Below are 17,993 nucleotides of genomic sequence, written 5' to 3' on the forward strand. Positions count from 1 at the left end.
GCTAAACAAGGAAATCACACCTCCACGGAGCTCAGCGCGATTCACAACGTCCCGACTGGTCCCGACCAATCGGAGCACACTGGGCTCACAGAGAGGGGGGGGGCAAGAGCTGCAGCGAGCCGTTTAGTGGAGAGAGTGAATACACATACTTTACAGAGATGCTGTGAGAAACCAATGTGAGTTTGGAACATTGCACAGAATAAATCTATTCTAGTAGACCTCAACAATGGAATTATGATCAGTGGAAATGGCCATGACATGGGACCTTTAAGGTACTTGCATGCAGGGGCGTAGTGCTGCCAGATCGCACCAGAACGCCGCACTGGCATTTTTTTTCAGAGGAAAATGTATATTTGTAGTAGGCCTACGCATAAGGCCCCGTGCCAATGCCAAGTATTTGCATGCTCAAATTTCCTGTTCATCACCAGGGGCCTCATTTATAATGCTGTGCGTAGGATTCACGTGGGAAGGTTACTTACGTAGTAGAAATTTAAAAAATAGGTAGAGACATTTTCCGATTCACAAAACATTGCGTACCGGCGAGGAAAGTGCGTACGGCACTTCCTACGCCGGTTTCCCTTTATAAATCACAATCGACTCGAAATGCAGTGCAGCTTTTGCGGGCTTCACGTAACGCCCAGATTTGCTTATAAATAGTCAAAGAAACGCCCATTCATTCATTTTGACTGACTTTATGAAGAAGAGCAGGAAATGACGACAGAACAGCTAAAAAAGACGTCTCACATCGTGTCAGATGTTGGTTCTTTTGGGGAGGTGGAGATAAATCATATTGTTTGGTGGATGCAGTTTGAACCAGAGGAGCAGCATGGAGGTCGGATCGTCACCAACATAAATAAATAAGTGGTCCGAAAAAGGTTCATGACAAAAAGAATACACATAGCCTTCCTCGGGCAGTGTGTTTGCACCGGGGACAGGAGACCCCCCCTGATGAGAGACTGTAAGAAGTGATCGGGGAATCCCTCCGGAGTGGAGTCATGACGACTGGATCTGAATTATGTTTTCGTATTTGGTGGTTTGTGTCCCAGCTGTCGATCAGCTGTGCGCAGCGTCTCTACTGCAGCAACTCTATATCCACCAGTTAGAGGAAATACAACTAATGTGTTGTGTTATATTAGCTGTACAATTTACCACATATGGTGTTCTTAGTTTCCATACGTCCTGTGTTTTACGAGCGACTTATCAAGTCTTAGCAAACGGCATAAAACACGATTAAACGTGATAGCATATAAAACCATGCTCGTATCTACAACCTATAGAAAAGCAAAACGGCGTCAGTTTAGACGTAATTCTGTCCTCCTGCTGACCGCATCATTTATGAGAAAACATTTCAGAACATTAACACAACATATTCGAGGTGGTTTTAAATAACATCCGTATTTATTTATTTCTCCCAAGTTATGTTTTTGTGTGCACTGAGGAGTCTCAAGCAGGCGTTTGTTTAATCATTTTAAGATTGGCTTTAATCAATGTTTGAAAATGAATTCTTCGTATCTGATAAATGAGAGGTAACATTTTATTTATGGTATTATTTCCACATATTTCTCTCCATTCTTCCTTCTGCCAACGTGTTTGTGCTTAGTGCGTACCAGAGGTCAGACTCGAGTCACCAATTTGATGACTTGACTCGACTTGGACTTGAACACCAATGACTCGGGACTTGACTTGGACTTGAGCCTTCTGACTTGAGGTGACTTGATCATTTAATTCAGGGGTCTCCAACACGCCGATCGCAAGATGCAGCTAGAAGAGCAGACTCCCGTCGGGGAGAGCAGAATCTCCAGCCGATCCTACTCTTGCTGAGAATCCATGCAGGGAGGGGCGGGACTTTATTTAGCTGGGCCACCATGCGGCCAATCATATGCGAGGACACACTAGGATCATACCATTGTGTGAAAGAAGGGTGGGGGGCACAGCAGCTGTAGTGGTACAGGCCAGCTGCTCAGAGCGATGGGGAGACGGATTTAAATGCAAGCGCGTCGGAAAAAGTCAAGAAATGAGCGAAAACCGAAAAAAGAAGAAGCATCTGGCTGCATTTCAGTGATACTGGAGAAAGCAAAGCTGAGTGCAGGATTTCTAAAATGAAAATAACCTTCAGAGCAGGGTTTTCTTTTTGGTAACCACTCAGCATTTATTGTCAGAGGTGGGAGAAGTTCAGATCTTGTTCTTGAGTAAAATACCAGAGTGTAGGAATACTCGGTTGCAATAAAAAGTCCTGCATTCAAAATGTTACAAGTAAAAGTAGAAAAGTATTATCATCAACATATAGTTAAAGTACCACCTGCAGAGGGATGTAGATTCCGGTGTTCTTTTCCCCATAGAGACCGCCTCGCTGCACATTATCCCTTGCATAAAGATAGATTTTGGGTCCCTTATAACATGTTGTACACAGTGGAAATAAACATTCTGGTCACCTTAACATCAGGGGTCTTATACATTAAACTCCTTCTGAATCAAACCGTCACGGTAGCCTTACCTTACTGATCCCTCTTAAAATAGAAGAAAACACGTTACTTTACCAGCAGAGAGAAAATGTATTATTAAATTATTAATGTGGCTAATAAAGAGCGGTTTGATTATTAAGTATTATCCTGTTGATCGATGTCATTACATTTGGTGAAAAGCACATAAGGACTTGTTTAAGACTCGTTTTGTCAAAGTTTAGGACTTGGACTTGACTTGAACCTGCCCATCCTGACTTGAGACTTGGCTCGGACTTGCAAAACAATGACTTGGTCCCACCTCTGGTGCATACGCATGGGTTAGAGTTTGCGTGGAGGACCGTACATTTCCCTGTCGAGTTAGTATTTTATAAATCCCAAACATTGCGTAGAAACTGGCGTACAGCATTTTTTTTTTTTAGCGTATATCCCTTTATAAATGAGGCCCCTGGGCACTACAGTGGCATTAGTTCAAAGTATCCTAGTTTAACTTTTGGAACACAGCCGCACATACCACCTAGTGCAGATTGAGTACGATGTAACACGAGGAAGACACTGTTCAATCGACACAAATAAAATAATAATGAAAGTGATTTGGTAAAAAGTTCAAATATGGCGAACTGGCAATCTATAATTATTGTGTATCGTCTCCTGTGGATAATCACATATGTGTGACACAACAGCATCTGCACTGCAATGTGAGGCAGTGATAAACAACAGACACAATATGTACTTTTGTTAAATAAAATCCACATCTCCTTCATCCAAAAGCAGCCTGCTGTAGATCTTTAGATGTAATGAAAGTAAATGCAGTTGGCTGCATACAAAGCATAGTGTGCGTGCAGGCACTTCTCAGGCTGCAGCCCTGAACCTATGGCTCTGCTGCAGCGATGTGAACTAGCAGCTGTGTGGATATAACATCATAATAATAATCTGCATTGTCAGTTCTGTTAATTAACAGCGGTTACATAACCTTTCAAACAAGCCAACACTGTGTACGTGAACGCATGCATGCGTCATAGGTGCGCTCCAGTACACAAAGCACTACAGCCCTGAATGCATATTCTGTAATCTCCACATATTAACAACACTTTATGATCTTTGAAGCGTACATGCAATCGCCAAAAGTAAAGAGCTAATGTCGGCTATAAAGAAACGACATCACGGTCACATGTCTGCCTTCACCACCCCTACGCTAAAGGCGGCCAATGTTCAGCGCAATTACATTTAGTAGTTTCATTTCATCAGCATGATATCAACGGCTGTTTGTATGATGTCTTTCAAGACTTTACATCTCTTTAGTGTGTGGTAACAGATCTTATGACAGTCCTCTAACCGCAAACATGCTAGGCTTGTTTGAGACAAGCAAGACCTGTGCAGACCTGCGCAGACCTGCGCAGGTGCGATCAACGTCTTGCTCGTGCGTTGCATGATGGTTAGTCATTTTGTCCGACTTGCTCTGGAGGCTCGCCCACATGAGACTTTGAAATCTCGCGGGACAAAGACGCCCGCAGCCTTGAGAGCGAGGCGAGGCGAGTTGGCGCAGTTGCTCTCCACGAGCTGCGGAAGCGAAATGCTTGATGGGAAACGGCTCGCTGGTATCTCGAGCTGAGCGCTCATTGGTGGTTTTTACCACGTGCTGCTGATGAAGCTCTCCAATTGGCTGGCAAAAGTTTGTTGTTGTTTTATGTCAGTTTTACGTCGCCACATTCATTCCCATTTTTCATCATTGTTCCACAATGTTTATCATCATGAAATTAATATCTATATATTTTATACTATGCTGCTTACCGTTTTCATACTTTATATATCTTAGCATATTCATACACACTGTTCATACTGCTCTCAGGCTGATATCTAGTGTATTAATACCCACTGTTCATACTGCTCACAGGCTGATATCTAGTGTATTAATACACACTGTTCATACTGCTCACAGGCTGATATCTAGTGTATTCATACCCACTGTTCATACTGCTCTCAGGCTGATATCTAGTGTATTCATACACACTGTTCATACTGCTCTCAGGCTGATATCTAGTGTATTCATACCCACTGTTCATACTGCTCACAGGCTGATATCTAGTGTATTCATACACACTGTTCATACTGCTCACAGGCTGATATCTAGTGTATTCATACCCACTGTTCATACTGCTCACAGGCTGATATCTAGTGTATTAATACACACTGTTCATACTGCTCACAGGCTGATATCTAGTGTATTCATACACACTGTGCATACTGCTCTCAGGCTGATATCTAGTGTATTCATACCCACTGTTCATACTGCTCTCAGGCTGATATCTAGTGTATTCATACACACTGTTCATACTGCTCTCAGGCTGATATCTAGTGTATTCATACCCACTGTTCATACTGCTCACAGGCTGATATCTAGTGTATTCATACACACTGTTCATACTGCTCACAGGCTGATATCTAGTGTATTCATACACACTGTGCATACTGCTCACAGGCTGATATCTGGTGTATTCATACCCACTGTTTATTCATCATTCAATTCATTCTATATGTTATTCTGTAGATTGTGTACATTACTTTCCACTTCACTGCTTGTTGCACCTGGTTAGAAGCTAAACTGCATTTCGTTGTCTCAGTACCTGTAATCTGTGCAATAACAATAAAGTTGAATCTAATCTTGAGCAGGAACAAATGTATTTACTTAGTACATGTCTGACATTAACGATTAAACACATGTGTGCATTCTTTATAAATGCAAACCGAGTCAAGCCGACTCCGGAGGTGGCGGTATGCACCTTCAAGCTGTTTGCAATCCGCCAAAAAAACGAGAGAAGAAGAATGCGAAGAAGAAGATGAAGAAGAAGAAGCCGACTCGGAGCTGTCCGACTTCAGGCGAGCTTTTTGACACCTCCCCCGGCTGCGATCGGCTACTCTCGTCTACTTTCGAGGCGAGCCGCAATGTGTCTCAAACAAGCCTGCTCACAACCCCATTGACTACCAGACGAGGGAACAGGAAATGGTAAATTGCTAAATAATGTCCTTGTTTTAGGAACCACTCTATGATATCATGTTTAATCTGAAAGGGAATATGTGAGCTTGTAGCAGCTAATGTCTAAAGGCATGTACTGCAAGCTAAAGCCTCCTCAGTGGGTGAAGAAGACTGACCCTGACTTGGTGGAAGTGGATCCGGCCTCTCTACTTACAAAGTGTTGTTATTTTCAAAACATAATGGAAAAAATCCATCACAATTCTTCAGTACTATTCCACGCAACAACTACTAGTATGCAGGATTACATGTATCATCAGTATATGAACAGACACAATCGAGAGTATGAGCCTATGGGCACACACTGTAGTAAGAAGGACACAGCCGCCACAGCTCCCATTACAGAAGCATACAGTACCTTGTTTCCGATTGAGTTTGGCGTAGCCCGCTCCACATCCTTGGGTGTACACTGAGGAGCTGCTGAAGGAGCTGTAGGGCAGAGGAGTGGCCAGGCTGTTCTCACACGTTCCTGAACGACAGACACAAAGCAGACGCAATGTTGATCAGCATATGTCAGTCTGTTGGCTGATTATCAGCTGGAAGCATGCCAACTAATAACTGTCAACACAACAGAGACACAACACACCAATACATTTCTGATATGGATAGCATGTGTGAATCACATGTTTAAAGGTCTCCTATTATAGTACTATTTTTGGCATACATTATAGGTCTGAGATATATACAAAACATGTCTCTGAAGTCTTTTGCTCAAAATACTAAACAGATCACCCATTGTAGCATGCCTTATATCCCTCTATTTCAGCCCTGTTACTAAAGTGCTGATTCTGGGTCCATAGCTTTAAACAACCCGCCTCTTCACACCTGCTCTCTCCAGCACAGCGTTAGCGCTGAGTGTTAGCGCTGAGTGAAACAGACCATATTACTTCCAACACATGTCGCGCATTGATTCTGATACAGCAACGTTTCTGATAGGGCCGTGGGTGTAAAGCATATTATATATGCTATAAAAAAATAGCATATATAATACCCCCACACGCACCACTGATGTCTCATTTCTGAAGAAGCTTTAGAATGTGAAGAATATTTGATCTTATTTTGTCATTTGAACAATATTGCCTCTCTTGTTCATGTATTCCTACTTTATTCAAACTATGTCAAGAAGGCAGAGTAGTGTTGTCTGTTGGCTTTAGCAGTTTGGAATAACCTTCCTTTTATCATAGTGTAAGTGTGGTCCTGAATGGAATTGTACTCCTTTTGTCATAACGTTCATAATTAGGATCAATTGATGCAGGAGTTCAAAGGTTAGATTTACAGGGTATCAATGTTTGATACTGAAAGTATGAAATGCTCAATATAATTAATGTTATATATAATATACAAATCGTTTTAATCATGTGTCCTCCATCGTTTCTAACACATTTACACACATTCAAGTCCCTGAGAATGATTGGGACATTCACGTTAAACATGAATAATAGATTTATAACACACTGTACTCATTTGTTCCCATGAAATCCTCCATCAACATTCTTTTAGAGAGAACAATATCATCTTCAAGGTGGGGTAGGTCATTCACTTCAGAAACACTCTTTGTTATATTCCATGGAATGCTCTTAACATCCCGATAGCAATGAATACATTAAATGCTTTGACAATAAATATATACAAATATTTCATCTGTGGAAGCCGTGGCGCTGTAAAATGCAAGTCCATATTTCCGATATAACGTCATATCGGATGCAAATCTGGATGAGCTCCATTTTGGGACACTTTGCGAGTCTCCTTACACTCCGGGGGGAGGACACATTGTATTGATGTATAAAAGACATCAGAACATGCATTTTGCATGATAGGAGACCTTTTCATGTTACAGCAATAATGTATGTCAGTCTATTTCCACAAACATATATGATAGCATTTAATAGCAGCAACAAGAGGGACTTTTGGAAACTTGTCAGTAACTAGTAGCTTATCTGTGCTTATGTATTTGCGCATGCGCTTGTAATGCAATCCACCTGCCAGCGACGGCAGATGGAAATGAACCTTAACGGCTAAATCTGCTACGTTTACACTATGGATTCAAGTGCTCATTAAAATGATAAGAACATAAGAAGAAATAGCATTGCATCTATGCCCAACATCAGTGTCTGGTCATTTTATAAAGGCTGAATTAGAAATAATTCAGTATCATTAAGGTTATGCTAACCCTATTGCACTTATATGTTTTTCCCTAACAGTTTTTTTAAAGGCCAAATAACAATAACACCAAATACATGGAAACAGAACATTGATTTGATTTGAACAAAGCTGATCAGTTTGATTCTTCTCAACGATGTCAACAACTAAATCATAAAAGTGTGTGTGTGTGTGTGTGTGTGTGTGTGTGTGTGTGTGTGTGTGTGTGTGGGGGGGGGGGGGTGTCTTTGTTCTCAACACATAACAGCTTTTTGGCGGGGGAGGGGTCAGCTCAGTGTGTGTGTGTGTGACAGGTGTGGGGCATGGTAATGCCTTTCCTCATATGCATTACAAAACACCAAGCCACGCATGTCTCAAGCTGTTTACAGGAAGAAGAGAGAGATTCTCAACACAAACAAATAGCATATATAATACCACTGCAAAAATACACTCCACTGATGTCTCATTTCTGAAGAATCATTAGAATTAGAAGAATATTTGATCTTATTTTGTCATTTGAACAATATTGCCTCCCTTTTTCATGTATTCCTACTTTATTCAAACTATGTCAAGAAGGCAGAGTAGTGTTTGTTACATTACATGTCATGTGTTAGACGCTTTTATCCAAAGCGACTTACGACAATCCCCACAGGAGCAATTTGGGGTGAAGTGTTGGACATGCTGACTGCACTCTATCCACTGAGCCACAGCCGCCCCGTTAGCTTTAGCAGTTTGGAATAACCTTCCTTTTATCATATTGTAAGTGTGGTCCTGAATGGAATCGTACTCCTTTTGTCATAACATTCATAATTAGGATCAATTGATGCAGGAGTTCAAAGGTTAGATTTACAGGGTATCAATGTTTCATACTGAAAGTATAAAATGCTCAATATAATTAATGTTATATATAATATACAAATCGTTTTAATCATGTGTCCTCCATCGTTTCTAACACATTTACACACATTCAAGTCCCTGAGAATGATTGGGACATTCACGTTAAACATGAATAATAGATTTATAACACACTGTACTCATTTGTTCCCATGAAATCCTCCATCAACATTCTTTTAGAGAGAACAATATCATCTTCAAGGTGGGGTAGGTAAGTCTGAGAAACCGGCTCGAGATACACTTGTTGTTATATTCCATGGAATGCTCATCATCCCGATAGCAATGAATATCTGAAGTGCTTTGACAACAAATCCATAAAAATATGTATAAAAAGCACGACCAATCATCTGAGCCGGCCCGGCTAAAGTAACTGGATGGCCTACCTGCCTGTCAGCCTTCCATCTGGGCACAAACTTATCTCGTGCCCTCATTGGTCATGTGCGCGTTCGTGTGTGTTGGAGGGGCTCTGTAAGGAAGTAGCAGATTTCTTCCGGCTGTGTATTTTCAAATTCTAGCGCACTCCAGCTGGTTTCTCCAAAATTAGGTAATTCACTTCAGAAACACTCTTTGTTATATTCCATGGAATGCTCTTAACATCCCGATAGCAATGAATACATTAAATGCTTTGACAGTACATATATACAAATATTTCATCTGTGGAAGCCTTGGCGCTATAAAAAGCAAGTCCAATGATCTGCCTCGGCCCGCAGCAGATAATTGGATGGGCTACCTGCCTGTCAGCCTTCCATCTGTGCCGCACAACTTATCTCGTGCCCTCATTGGTCATGTGCGCGTTCGTGTGTGTTGGAGGAGGGGCTCTGAAGGAAGTATGAAGGAAGGGGCAGATTGTTTTCGGTTGTGTACTTTCAAATTCTAGCGCACAGCTGGTTTCTCCATTCTTACCTACCCTCAGTGGCGACTGGTCATTAGGGGCAGGTGGGGCACAGCCCCACCTAGTGTCAGCAGAAAGTATTAAAAATAATGATTACAAAAAAATATATAAAATACATTTTAAGATCATGTTTAATCATCTGATTCGTCTGTACATTGCTGTTTTAGTCTGTGTTCTTCTAATTAGTGTCTACAGTGTGTGCCTATTGAGCTGTTTAGAGCCATGTGGGACAAAACCCGATCCTGCCCCTCCCTCTGACTGTCTAAGTGAACGGTGACTGCAAAAACTACACTGCGCATGCTCAGAGTATTTTCCTATTTAATGTGTGTGGCAAAGAAATAATGACCAGAGGGGCAAAGTGCTGCCATCCCCACCATACGCCATCTCACATCATTCAGAGCTGATTGGCTGTAAGTACGTGTGCCGCGAAAAGTGTGGTGTGTGAAGAGGAGGAGACGAGAGAGCTGCAGTGAGGCGTCCTAGAACCCGGAAGTAAGCTGCGCATGGCTTCCCTCGACCTAAAAGCAACGAGATTTCTCCATAGGATTTTAGAAAATAGCTCAAAATAAGATCTGTGGGAAACGTAGCTGTTAGATAAATGCACGTTTTGTTCAGCCGGTTAATATCCACATGTCTACCCTACTTTTATCATTTTCTAATCATACATCTATTGATTAGATTAGATTTATGATAGACTTTTGAAACTACAAGAACATAAGGAGGAAAAAGTAATAGAGATTTTTGTCCAGAAGGATAGGCAAATGGGCTTAATCTTCATGTCAAGGTAAGACTGCAATTGTATTGAAAATGGGATCTTACTAAGAGAGAACAATTCAATATTTAAATGATACAATTACATGTTTTGGGTATCCTTTTGTTGAACTGTCTGTTTAAAATTAATTGAAGCATCAGACAAAAAAAGCTTTTGAAAATAATATTATATTTTGATTTAGGTCAAAATATAATATTTGTAAACCTGAAGAGTCAGTGCCAGTGCGTCACCAGCCATGAACCTCACTGCAGAAGCTTATATATAAACATCTGTTTGTTGTGCCCCACCACTTGTGTACATATAGAAACGCCACTGCCTACCCTACCTTTAAGTTTCATTTACTAAATGTGCTGGATCCTTTTGTAATATTGTATAATCTTGGTTGAACTGTGTTTTTAACTTTTTACACGCTGACAAACTTGGTTGACACATGTTTTAAATCATTTGTGTATGATTTACACTGACTATAAGGCTATCATTTCTATTGTTGGTTACATTGTGGAGCACATATGAATGCATTGACCATTATGAGGGGCGAGGAGGGGGGTGTTCTGAATTATATGAAACAAATCACATTATTATGGGTGTCGTCAATAGTACAATTCTTTATGAGCCCTGCTGTGTGCTGATGCTTAAACACTTCACTGCCCCGACAAGAGCGGCTACTAGATTAGCATGGTTGTGTGTGCGCGCGTGTGTGTGTGTGTGTGTGTGTGTGTGTGTGTGTGTGTGTGTGTGTGTGTGTGTGTGTGTGTGTGTGTGTGTGTGTGTGTGTGTGTGTGTGTGTGTGTGTGTGTGTGTGTGTGTGTGTGTGTGTGTGTGTGTGTGTGTGTGTGTGTGTGTGTGTGTGTGTGTGTGTGTGTGTGTACTTACTGTGGGATACTGCGCTGCAGGTGCTGATGCTGATGATGGTCACCAGGACCGGCAGCAGATTCATGTTCTCGGTCCGCAGAGCAGAGCGGGGTAACCGGATCCAGAAGCTCTGTCGTTTCACCCCGCGAGACCTGTGCGCGAGACGCTGCTTTCTTTATTAGCAGTGAAGACAGAAAGCAATGGCTGCCCGCCGCCTATGCTTTTTGTCTTGTCCTTCCTTTCTTTTCAACTCGCCTCAATGTAATTTATCGGGCTTTGATGCACTATCTCCAGAACTATCTTGAGACCTGACGGCTGTAACGCAGGCCGGGCATCGTGCTCCAGGTGCATCACCAGAAAGACGAACTGAGCTGAGCAGCCGTACTAATCAAACACCCCCACTTTTTGCTGCATTTAGTACGATCCAATACGTACAACAATACAAGCTCTCTGGGATGAGGAGGGGGCATGGATGTATTGGGAGGGGGGCAGGAGCATAGACATATAAAGAGTAGACGCCGCATCGACCGCTACTGCCTATTGGCGTTTACGAGCCGTGGGGCCGCCATCTTGGACCGGTCACCCGCTCCACTCAGTTTAATCTGTCTGGCAGGCACAATGAAGTGTCAGCGCATTCTATGGGATTAGTTTTGTATCATAAATATAAAGCAACACTTTCTCAGAATAAAGCAAAACTATGAGTTTAAAAGAAATAAAAACTGAGTCAAGCAAAATAAAATAAATTTCAAAAGTAAAACTATAAGTTGCAAACAAATCATTTGTGTAATCATGTAAACTATAAGTCTTTTTTCTTTGTTTTAACATAGGTTTTTGTTTGCAGTTCTTGTTTCTTCTTTCTCAATGATCAGACTTTTGCTCTCGCTGCAGCTTTCTCTTTTGCGCTCCCTGATTTTTTGTTTGAGATTCTGACACAAACATCCCAGGTGGGCGGGACTTTCAGGGGTGCGTCCCCATTGGCTACTCAGTTTTTGAGTGACAGCCCAGTCCTCCAACGATTGTACAGTGCAGCTGCGGTGCGGTAGCTGAGCGTGGATAGAACACCCCCAGAAGAACCCACATTTCAATTATTATAATACTACAAGTGAAAATATATGCAAGTATTGATCATTTGTGTTGTTTGTGCTGTACTATACGGTCTGTTTCTTTATTGTGTTAAGTGAGAAGTAAAGCTGTGCTATGAAAGTTAGCTTTTGCTACCTTTAGATCCATAACAATGCAAGCTAAGTAGCCTAACAGTTAGCTACATAGCGAGCAGTGAGTGAGCGTTCAGACACCGGCGCACACACTCAAACAGACTCGTGCGCCTGACTCTACCAACAGGCTTTCATGATTCTGTTTAGATATGCAAGTATAAGCCATGATAGCTTATTTTATTAACACGCTAATTTGATATGAAAATCAATGGAGGCTGACTTAACTTTGTAGGAAAACCTACCGTCCATGAGCTGTGTTTTATTTGTTAACTTCATATTTTTCATTTCCTAAAACATTTATTTTCCTCATATTAACAGTGTGGATCATTAAGACAGCGTGGTGTCCATAGGTCTTATCCGGTCTTATCCCGTTCTATGGAAGCAAACAAGAGGCAGAAGTATTTTAATTTTATCAGACACCGAATTTATAGCATTGAAAATAATTACTTTGAAAATCATGAATCTGAATTTTTTTTGCTCCGAATTTACCTATGTGAAATAAAAAGGTTCAAATTCAGATCCCAAAAATTCAAGTGAAAAAAATTCTACGTCAAATATTTCGGTGTTTAAAATTCTATGTCAAAAAATTCGGTGTATAAAATTCGACGTGAAAAATTACGATGCAGCATCATCCGGGCTAATCAGACAGGATAAGCAATCGAGTCTGAATGCAATAAAACCGACTTCTGGGGGACAGTGCGGTGAAGCCCAATGCTGCAAACTGTAGGCGATGGATGCAGATGGGAGAAATTCCCGTAGACCCCATGTTAATATGTCCAACTTAACATCAGAAAATGAACATGTTTCTAGCCTGGATCCACAAAAACATATTCTGTATATAGTTAGATTCCCCCTTCATGACAACGGGACTGCTGCTCCTAGCTCCTCTCTGCTAGCTCCGTTAGCTCCATTGGCTCCGTGATGCTACAGCGGCTCATCTCATGAGGAGAACACTACTTGAACTCGGCCGTGTTTGTTGTGTTGGTTCCTGGTGGACTATTCGTCATGCAAATATAGGATTTATCTGCGGTTAAAACAGACCGTCCATGAATGCAGTTTATTCGGTAAGTCAACCCTGCGTAGCCTACTTTATGTTATGTTACTGGTGTTTTTATTAAGCTAACGTTAATGAATGTTTAGAGTTGGGTTAGCATTTGAGCAATCATAGCTCCATCTGTGCTAACGATGCTATGCGTAGCATCCAAGAGTATATAATATTAAGTGGGATGCTACTGTATACTAGGGCTGCAACAAACGACTAATTTGATAATTGATTAATCTATCGATTAATGAAACGATTAATCGACTATTCGGACTATTACTGTATGCCTTGCACAATTTCTCAAACGCTCTTATTTAGCCATCAACTTTTAGATTTAGCTTGAGGTTGTTTTAGGCATGTGGAAACTAACAATGAAGACAATAAAGATGAATACTTGATTCCAAAATAAATATATTATTGAAATAACTTAAATTGTGAACAAAACTAACATTGCTTTTTATTCAAATTAAATAAATAATATTTCACATCAAAAGAAACAACAGTGTTTTAACAAATCGTATTAAATAATCTGATGACACAACTGTAAATATAAGAATAGCTGAAACTTTAACAAACTAAATAATAATAATATATAATATTTTTATAGCGCCTTTCAGGAAACCCAAGGTCGCTTTACAAGTCGGGTAGGGGGGGGGAGTAGGGGAAAAAAGGCAGACAGGTTAAGGGGGTGGGGGGGGAAGTAGCGGACAAATAAACCTATTAAACTAACTATACAGTGGGGAAAGCCTTGGTAAAAAGGTGCGTTTTGAGGGCTTTTTTGAAAATGTCCAGGGTTGGGGCGCTGCGGATTTCGGGGGGGAGAGAGTTCCAGAGGTTGGGAGATGCCACACTGAAGGCTCTGTCACCAAAAGTCCGCAAATAACTCTGTTACCTCTAATCATTATGTTTGTATAATGTAGTTAGCTCCGTGTGTTGCTGCTAGCATACATAACACCTGACGTGGACACGTTACTGTGGACGGGGCTACAGAGCTACTAGAAAGACAGTCGAACCCGGTGCATTCCTCCGTCTGGATGTGGAGCACTTTTGCTAAATGTTTAGACAAATAGCTCGTGTTACCGCCCTTACATGCTAAACTCTTATTCCACTTTTGGTAACGAGCATTCTCCACATCGAGGTCGGGTAAAGTTTAACCACCTCGGAGCGCGTTCTCTCCGCCATCTCCCACGTGTGTGTGTTGCTGCATGTTGCAGCTGCCCGTGTGTAAACTGCCCCGCCCCCTCGCAAGCAGGCGGGGGAGAGAAAGATCGAAAATACATCATAGACGCATTTGTTTGTCTTTTTGCATATTAGAAACGAGTTGGCGACACTAAGACTGCGATATAATGTCTTTGTAGCAATAATACATGACATATCTTTTTTAAATGTCTCCAGTACCGATACAAAGACCAATAAAGTTAGAGCTTAACGGGGTGTAAAACACACGTGATGACGTCACCAACGAATCGACGACTGAATTAGTTGGCAACTAATTTGGTAATCGATTTTAATCGATTAAGTCGATTAGTTGTTGCACCCCTACTGTATACCAAAAGGCTTCTGTGTGAGGTTGCTAAAATATTTAGCTAGTTAGGTTACTGTATGCATTGTTAAGGTTCGTTTAAATTCGCTATGCTCTACTATAGCATAAAATAGACTAGCTAACGTCAACGTATTGTTGAAGAGAGGCTTAGTGTATATTAAATCAACCTCACAATGAAATGTGTGTATCTTTAAAATATGAACGTCACATTTCAAGATGGTCCAGAAATAACGCTCCCTTAGATATTGTAGGCCTAATATGGTTACGCCTATCCGACAAACGACCCAAACATTGTCGTTTTTAATATTATTACCAATGCCTCTTTTAATAGTATTATCCTCACACTTGAGAAACAGCCTTATCGTGGCTGTAGAACGGAACATGTAACTTAATTCCTGCATTTAAGGACGATGAATAGCGTAGTAGTCAATGCTTTAGTGACAAGGAAATGATTTGTTTAAATATTAGATATGACGTTATCTGGGACTTCAGTGGAAATTAAGCTTATCCATTGCATTGCATTTGTTCAATAGGTTTGTGTCTTACCCTTACGTGTGTGATACATATGCATATGGCATATGAAAACAAATTAATTTGACTGACTCATGAAAAACTCATCCAAAATAAAAAGGACACTCAAACTGATACAGTATAAGGACTGCAATTTCTTTATCCAGCAATTTCTTAAGTATAACAATAAGATTATGACCTGTTTTTAAAAGAAGATACAAAGTTGTTTGCATGTAAAGAAGTCTGTAAGCCACGCATGTAACTTTACATCTGTTTGTTCAAAGTGTCCTCAAGGTGATCCAGACAGGCTGGACCAGAGGAGGAGAGAAATATCTGGACTCCTAACAGCAGAGAACTTCAGCACGGATTCCAAGGTACACCTTTTTCATACTTTACAAAGAATGCATAAAGTAATGACTCTAATACACTGATAGACATGCCATTAAACATGACTGAATACTAGATCACCTACACATCAGTGATGTTGAGTGTACTTTCTTAGCAAAAGGTTACATTTACATTTTACCAAGCAACATCACTTTTTTTGTTCAACTTTCACATTTCAATGTATTTAAGGCAAATATTATTGAACATAGTGAGAGCTGCGACCCTTTGTCTCTGCATACTGACTGTAAAACAACATGTTAAAAGTGATTCTTTCAGTGAGACAACCGAACATAGCAAGCTTCAACAGTTGCACTAAGTTTTGATAACAGTTAAATATTATTTTAATAATACATTTATTTCAATGTTGATGAATTTAGAACGGTTTATTCATAATCTGATTATCTTTGTAGTACACTGTTTGATTTAAAAAAACACATTCAAATAAAAAAAATCATTATATCTACAGCCCCTGAACAAACAAACACACCTCTTTCTTAAATAACACACTTGCTCTGCAATAATATGTGTTTTGATATTTCTGTTAGGAAAGGACACGTCTGAGAGACAGGACTGCTTCACCATGTTCTCTTTCTCCGAGGGTCCAGAAGAACATCCAAGAGGGAAAGGAAAAGCTGATGTTATGAGATTTAAGAGCAGTACAGGACATTCACTAAGAGACACTTAGGCCCTTTCTCATTTCACTAATTGCCCTCCTCGAGACTTAGTCCCGCCCACAGGAGATGCGAGCCGAGGAGCCGAGGAGGGGAACCGAGGAGAGAGGAGTGGAAGCAGCAGGCGGTTAGAGAAATGAGAACTCCTCTCCTCTGAGCGGTCATTTTAAAGAGACGTCCATTAATGATGACAGGAGGCACAGCAGCCCTCTGTCTGATGGACAGATGTGTTCATGACGATATATTTACTTTGATTCATTCACAGTACAGTATAATGAGACAACAGGCTACAGATGCGGACACACACACATACATATAGCCTATGTATATATTTATATAAATATAAACAATTTCAAAATCAAACAGAGCACTCTCATAATAACGTAACACTATCAGAGTATATCAGGTATTATATACCCAAATAAATGGTGCCAATCTTCAGTCAGATGTGAATGTGTAACTTAACATTTTCAGTAAGAATAACGGACAAAAGTAGTACAAATACAATTTATTGAAATGTGAACTAAAAGTTATCAAGCATGAACCATCACAATTTTTTAAATAAAAACGAAATCATATACATAAGTTACACTAAATGTTAATCTGTTAATTGATTAAGTAAACACATTTTGTCAAATAAAGTGACAGGCTAGGCCTGTGCAGGTGGTACAGTAACAGCTATGCCCAGCATGGGCTAAGTTCTGTAGGTGCAGCTGGTGCATGTCCTCCTCCCTCAGGCCTGGTCCTCCTCGCAGGGAAAGACCCTCAGCCCTCTCCGGCCAAAGCTACAGACAGGACGTTCATAAAGCAGAGGTCTCCCCCAAAGTCTCTAATCATCCGTCCTGTGAATATGAGAGGGGAACAAATAGTGTAATAGATGCTTTGGACAATAAGAAATATAAAGTTAACTGTTGAGTTGCTCAGTTTTTTAGATTGAAAGGGTTTAATAATACAAACAAAAGGAGAGGCACCATAAAATAAAGATTGATCTTTCAATAAATTGTGTTGATTTTGTCTTTTGAATTGCTTGTCTAAAGTCAAGTATAACTGTTACTTATAGTTTGAATGATACAGTCTGGTTATAATGTTTGGAGGAGGCATCACAGGTAAGAGCACCATTTGTTGTGTTCCATCCACAACAAATGCACACAGATTGATGTGTGTATTTATTGATCTACTATTTCTTGAATCATTACTGTCAGTCCAAAACAAGAGATTTTGTTTTCGTAACATGTTTTTAAAACATTATCTCTTTTCCACTACACTATCTTGAATATGTTAGTTTTTACATCACTACATTTATCTAACAGCTTTAACATTGTAAAGGTGTCACTTCGGACTCTGGGTAATTATGACAGCATGTCCTACTATTTTGAGAGTTTGAACAAACCAGACCAACTATTAATGAAGAAAATAGTCAGAACATTAAACCATTATGAAAGTAATCATTAGTTAGCTCATTGTTCAAAATGAGCTCCAACTACAACAGTTAAGTCAACTCTTGTATCGGAAATAACAATAAAACAAATGATATAATATAATAGTATAACTTCTGTCTACTTTAAATACTTTAATAATTATACTAGC

General features: G+C 40.4%; 1 protein-coding gene across 2 annotated transcripts in view; it reads right to left on the minus strand.

Annotated features, from left to right (window-relative positions):
- The window catches only part of LOC117462477 (contactin-associated protein-like 2), a 58,951-nt gene extending 47,524 nt beyond the window's left edge, over nt 1–11,427 (minus strand). For both annotated transcript variants that reach the window (XM_034104717.2, XM_071206224.1), the window contains exons 1-2: nt 11,061–11,427; nt 5,849–5,959 (exon numbers count right to left, since the gene is read on the minus strand). In XM_034104717.2, coding sequence (XP_033960608.1) covers nt 5,849–5,959; nt 11,061–11,124 — 175 coding nt within the window. In that variant the 5' untranslated portion in view covers nt 11,125–11,427. The remainder of the gene's footprint in view (nt 1–5,848; nt 5,960–11,060) is intronic.
- Nucleotides 11,428–17,993: the final 6,566 nt, after the last annotated feature.

The sequence above is a fragment of the Pseudochaenichthys georgianus genome, chromosome 17, assembly GCF_902827115.2.
Source record: "Pseudochaenichthys georgianus chromosome 17, fPseGeo1.2, whole genome shotgun sequence".
Taxonomy (NCBI): Eukaryota; Metazoa; Chordata; class Actinopteri; order Perciformes; family Channichthyidae; genus Pseudochaenichthys; species Pseudochaenichthys georgianus.